This window comes from Manihot esculenta, chromosome 16 (genome assembly GCF_001659605.2).
Source record: "Manihot esculenta cultivar AM560-2 chromosome 16, M.esculenta_v8, whole genome shotgun sequence".
NCBI lineage: Eukaryota > Viridiplantae > Streptophyta > Magnoliopsida > Malpighiales > Euphorbiaceae > Manihot > Manihot esculenta.
The window spans coordinates 31,158,931-31,165,136 of record NC_035176.2 but is presented as its reverse complement, the minus strand read 5'-3'; the positions used below and the strand labels follow the sequence as shown (position 1 = coordinate 31,165,136).

General features: G+C 34.5%; 1 protein-coding gene across 1 annotated transcript; it reads right to left on the bottom strand.

The window, feature by feature from the left end:
• On the bottom strand, positions 1-1,364 carry LOC110602900 (transcription factor MYB87). Its single transcript, XM_021740492.2, has 3 exons — positions 1,072-1,364; positions 796-925; positions 1-698 (listed from the first exon to the last, which is right to left on the bottom strand). The coding sequence occupies exons 1-3, from the start codon at positions 1,205-1,207 to the stop codon at positions 110-112; spliced, it is 855 nt and encodes a 284-aa protein (XP_021596184.1). The 5' UTR covers positions 1,208-1,364; the 3' UTR covers positions 1-109.
• Between the last annotated feature and the right edge of the window lie 4,842 nt (positions 1,365-6,206).

Genomic DNA, 6,206 nt, shown 5'->3' with positions numbered 1-6,206 from the left:
CAACTTATTATTTCAAAGTATTGCGTTTACAAAGAAAAATTTTATGCATTAGTGTTTAGAACTGTTAGCTAGCTAGCCAGATGATTAGCTAAGGGATGGAAGATGATCATTAGTTGTTACCTAAAAATGGAGCAACTTCAGGACTAAATTTTCCTTGAAAACCAAGATCATTAAGCAGCTCATCATAAAGAAACTCAAATCCATTGTCTTTTACTAGGCTTCCATTGCCTGAGCTTATGGAGTAACGGTTGCTGTCCGAAGGCACTAGGCTTGAAGCTTCCTGATGAGACGATGATACGCTGTAACTGTCACACCCAGATGTCCCAAAACTTGGAACTTCCATAAAACTTGAAATAGGAAATTGGGTCTGGTTCAGAATCAGCCCTTGAAATTGTGGATCGCAACATTGTTGGAAACTGCCCATCTCCATGAGAGGTGGCAAGGTGGTAGAATATGCACTGAAGCAAGGTGATGAATTTCCAGGATTATAAGTTTCAGATTCTGGAACGGAGAAAGCTGAAAATTGTACCACAGGATCATTACAGTTGTTAATGGATATATCAATTTTGTTTCTGATTTTGCTGCTTTTCTTTGCATCAAGCTTTCCTTCCAACATCTTTTTCTTTAACTTGGTGTTCCAGTAGTTCTTAACATCGTTGTCTGTCCTTCCCGGCAGCCGCGAGGCTATAACAGACCACCTAATTAATCCACGTTGTATGCATAAATTATTAGTCTATCGACAAGATCAACTATATATTTATATATATATAGAGAGAGAGAGAGAGAGAGACTTGCCTACTTCCCATGCTACTATAGAGGGAACAGATAAGGTCATCTTCTTCTTCTGTAAAGCCTCCATGCTTGATGTCTGGTCTCAGATAATTCAACCATCTTAAACGACAACTCTTGCCACATCTTTTAAGGCCTGAACCATAAAACAACCTTCAAGCTATCAACCTAAAAATTGCGAGATTTACAGAGGAAAAAGAATGAAAAGAATAAACAATTATACAGGTTTCTGTTTAAAGCTTGGTTTCGAAAGATGAGAATTAAAAGCGGAAGAGAGGGGACCTGCTTTGCGAGGCAAAGAAATCCAATTGCCACCAGTGCCATGTTTTTGAAGATAGTTCTTGAGAGTGGCGTCTTCCTCAGCAGACCATGGTCCTCTCTTCACGTTAGCTTTATCACAACATGGGGCTCTTCCCATGGCTAACTACTCACTGATGACTGAACTCGAACGACACTTCACCTCAAAGAGGATATAGAGGCAGAATTGTTTTTTTTTCTCTGAATCAAACCAACTGGTATGCTTTATGGTCTTTATAGATCAACACAGGACTTTAGAAAGCTTGGCTTCGTCTGACGGCCAATTTTATCTTTAAAATTTTTTATTAGCTACGAAAAATCACACAATCAGCCTAGAGTACCACCTCACACGGATAATTTAGTAGTCTCCGCAATTTAAATTATTACAGGTCAATAAAAATAAATAAGTGATTAGGTAGTTATTCTCTTTTAAATTGATTCACTCAAAATATTTTAATAATAATAAAATAATAAAACATATTAACCAATGAAACTACATTATTTTTAAATTAATAATTTAATTAATTAATTTATAGAAATTTAAGAAAGAGAAAGAATTTCTAATTAATCAACTACCTTGCATTAAATAGTTTAAACTAAATGAAGCTTATTGTCAGATTGGAAAAATGCAAGGAAGTTTACTTAGTACGAAGTATTTCATTTAAAAGCGTGTATTAATAAAGTAGCTCACAGACTCATGAGCATTGATAAATCAAATATCAATAAATTCAAATTTAGATAATAATAAATGAGCCTATTAAACTTAATTTTAGTTATTTATTTAAATAAATTTTAAATGATTTCTGAATTATTTAATTTATTTACTGTAGGAAGTCAATGTCAATGTCAGTGTGATTGAGGAAGCAAAAACATGGAGATGATGTCAAATTGTAGACTGAAAATTGCAGACTTTCGTGCATAAGCAAAGTGTGAAATAAGGTTAAATATTACGTGGGGTTGGTTTAAAATTAATAGAATTAAATAAATTAAAATTAAATTTTTAATATTTATAAAAATTAAATTAATTAAAATTTAATTGAATTTATTCGGTTGAATTCGATGAATTTAAATTTTTAATAATTTTTTTATTTTTTATATTTTATTTTTAATATTTTAAATTTTAATTAAAATATTTTAATTTTAATTATGATTTAATTTTTATATTATTAAAAAATAATATATTCAGTTTTATTTTTTTATTTTTTTATTAAAATCGAATTAAATTAAATAATTGAAATTTTTAAAATTAAAATTAAAAATTAAATTAAAAAATTAAATTAAAATTTTAAATTAATTTGATTCAATTAATTTTTTTAATTTAAATTAAATTAAAACTTTTTACCTATTTTTCATGAAATTTTAACCGCGTTAGTTTCTGATTCTGAATTTTCTTTTACGCGTTTTCCACTTTGAAATTTGCTGTGGTCTAAGCATATGCATCTTTGAGGAAGCAACCACGCAGGCTTTTTCACTTTTCCCTTGTCCTTTGTTGATTTTTATTCACTTCCCTGTCTCAGTGTTGAAATCCAACTTAAAAATTATAGTATAAAAAATAAAAAAGAAAACGAAATTGTATTCACTGTTTGTTTCAAGAAATTTTTAGTCATAAATAAGTACATAATTCAATTATAGCTTATTTTATTAAAAAAAAAAAGAAAATAAGAAGTCTTTTTTCCCTTTATATTTAAACATTAGAAAAGATAATACGATAAATAATTGTTTTATAAATATTGTAATCTCTAATCAATTTTTTTATATATTCGAATAAAGTGAAACAAAAAATAAATGTAAACATTAAAATATAATTTAATTAACTTTTTTTTATTTTATCCTGAATTGAATGGGAAAATAAATTTAATAATGTTATTGTTCATATTTTATTTTCTCTTAATTTTAATATTTTTCAAATGTGATAGGGAAGGAAAATATTTGTATTTTAAGGCTCAACGTTTGAGACATAAAATTAGTTAATAAAATATATTATTTTATTAAAAAAATTAAACTAATTTTTTTATATTTTAAAAATTTTATTAATACTTTATAATATATAAATTTATTAATATATTTTATGAAAGTTTAGACCAGTGCAGCGTGCTTCTTCTAGTCCCTCTACGTGGAAAAGGCAAATATATTAGAGTAATTTGTGGATAATAATCAATACACCATTGGGGTGAAAAAGCTGATAAATGCAATACGACTCGAAAGGCCAAAAGTGAATACGTGGTTTTTTTTTTTTTTTTTTTTTTTTAATCAGCAATGAACTTATCAAAATATTTTTAAAAAATTTCTTAATTTATTTTCATCAAGTTGGATAAGTTGACTGCACAGTTGGGCCACTTAAGAGAGAACCACTGTCTGTGGGCCTGTGGCCTTGGGGAGACAATATTTACTAAAATGGGTAAATAAGTACAATGGAGCCAGACCCCTGCTTTTTTTTATTTGTCTTTTTTTTTTATATGAATTAAGCCATCAATTCGACGGATTAGCTGTTCGACCGCGCAACTAGTCACGTGGGGCCTTCCAGCCTCTAAAGGCTTTGAGCACCCTCTACTATGAGAATGATTTCTAAACCTCTAGAATATGGATAAAAGAAGCAAAGGTAGTTTTCTTAATCCTTAGTCTAGTCTTGGGTGGTTCAGTGAATAGGAAAATTCAGTGAGTCTTCTTCCCTATCACCAAGTTTCGGATTCAAGCTGCTTTCCTCTGCGTGATTTACTGAGAATAAAAAACTTCTGCTGGTTGGATTTGGGTTTTGCACGGTTGTGATTTTTTTATTACTGTTATTTCTTCTAGTCTTGTGGGTTTTGTATGTCCTTTGTCTTTTTCGGTCGTTGCTTTTCTGGACATATGTATTGTGGGTATGAATTTGATAGCTTCCACAGTGGTCAGGATGGAAATTGCATTTCTTTCCTCCATTAACATAACAATGGTGACGGTAGTTACCTCGCTGCTTTTCAAAAAATATTGGGTGGACTGAATTGAAATGAAATATTTGTTGTGTTAAGTTTTCACGTATAAAATCTTTGATTCTTTTCTCCGGATTTACTAGCCCTATAAATTTTACTGGAAAGGATCTCGACTACTGGTGTGAATTAGAGGGAGATTCATTTACTGTCCAATTAATTATATATTAAGGGGAACGAGCCGTCTGATATTCTTAAGGTAGGTAAATGGTCAAAATGGAGTTATACTGTGATTGATTAAACCTACGAGAAAGACAATATGACTCTGACATTCAAATAAGTGAACTGGAGAAAATAGTAAATGAAAAACTTGAGAATATTTGTGTGGGATAATAAAATACCTTTGTCCCCATAGTCGTTCCCCCTTTATATATTAAGAAGTCGTGGATAAATATAATATTTCTTAATAATCCGAAAATAATGTGGCTGACTTTTTTGTAAGGGATTTTTATCGGCTTTTTGGTAAGGGATCTTTACTGGCTAATTGGTAAGAATTTCATGATCATAGGCGTAAAGGGAATATGCTGGATTATAGCTGTTAATAATAACTTTTTTATGGAGTCTTGCCCTAAAGTTAAGAGGGCGAGTTTGTCCGATTTGAGACCAACCTTTTCTGAAGCGCTCGGGACTTCCTTTCTATAGGTGGAACTCCGTACTGGTTTATCATATTCTTGCCACATGGCGTTGTCTTATAATGACAGCTCATTACCTGCTTTGCACGATTGTTATATAACATCAGAGGTCTCCCGTTGATATTTGATTCTTTATATTCGAAGGTTACAGTTTCCTTCATGATCTGGGGCATGTCACTAAGCATATGATGTCCTTGCTTGCCCTACTGCCTAGTCAGGTTCGAGGTCTTGTTTGGCAAAAATTGGTCCGAGTGATATAATAATGCCTTGACGGGATTTCGTGTATTTTCTAGTCGTTGCAAGCTCATTTCGCTCAAGCTTCCGGACATTTTTCCAATCCTGATGGGCTTTCAGGTATTCTCTAGCTCTGATGGCCTTCCAGATATTTTTTCAACCCTTGCGAGCTCCTTGGCCTTTTCCAACCGTGTCATGCTTCTGAGCATTTTCTAACCCTAACGAGCTTCTGGATGTTTTTCTAGCCCTTGCGAGCTCCTTGACATTTTTCCAAGCTTAGTGGGCTTCTAGGTAGTTTCCAACCCTTATGAGCTCATTGGCCTCTTTCAATCTTGATGGGCTTCTGACTATTTTCCAGCCTGACGAGCTTTCAGGTATTTTTCTAACTTTGATGAGCTTCCATGTATTTTTCTAGCCTTGATATGCTTCTGCGCATTTTTTAGCCCTTGCGAGCTCCTTGGCCTTTTCCAGCCTTGTCGTTTTTCTGAGCATTTTCTTGCCCTGACGAGCTTTCAAGCATCAAATGCCTTAGAATCTTTTTGTGAAGTGGGGTTAACGGGTCAGTCGGCCTGGCGTATATCCAACTTGGAGTTTGGCATGAAATGCCTTAGAATCTTCTTGTGAAGCAGGACTAACACCCGGTTAGTCGGCTTAAAGTATACCCACCTTACGACCTGGCATTAAACTCATTGTTCCTTTTTGTGAAGCGATACTAACATCCGGTCAATCAGCCTAACATATATCCGCCTTGCTGCCTGATATGAAATGCCTTAGAATCTTCTTGTGAAGCAAAACTAACATCCGATTAGTTGGCCTGATGAATACCCGCCTTGCAGCCTGGCGTTAAATGCCTTATTCCTTTTTGTAAAGTGGGACTAACACCCGATCAACTGGCCTGGCGTATACTCGCCTTGCGGTCTGACATAAAATGCCTTATTGTAACAGCCCGGACGTGATTCCCGGCACTGTTACCGCTCACAACCCGTGACCTTCCTCTGGGCCCAGCCACTGTGAGCAGCTCTTAACATCCCTTCACCCTCACGGGTTCCAGGCAGGATTTGTCCCTCGGGGGAGCCATTACGGCCCGCCCTAGCCCGAGTGGATTTGGCCCAATTCCTTCCTCTGGGAATTAGGTCGCCTCCCCCACTGCTCGAACCCTTGACCTCCCACTTTAAGGGAATAGTCTGGTGAGAGTGAGTACCAGACTATTCCCTTAAAGTGGGAGGTCAAGGGTTCGAGCAGTGGGGGAGGCGACCTAATTCCCAGAGGAAGGAATTGGGCCAAATCCACT

Excerpts from the sequence above, each read along its gene's own strand:
- LOC110602900 (XM_021740492.2), bottom strand. The coding sequence starts at position 1,207 with ATGGGAAGAGCCCCATGTTGTGATAAAGCTAACGTGAAGAGAGGACCA. Across the intron at positions 926-1,071 it reads TTCTTTGCCTCGCAAAGCAG|GCCTTAAAAGATGTGGCAAG; the intron begins GTCCCCTCTCTT and ends TTTATGGTTCAG. Across the intron at positions 699-795 it reads TATAGTAGCATGGGAAGTAG|GTGGTCTGTTATAGCCTCGC; the intron begins GCAAGTCTCTCT and ends TGGATTAATTAG.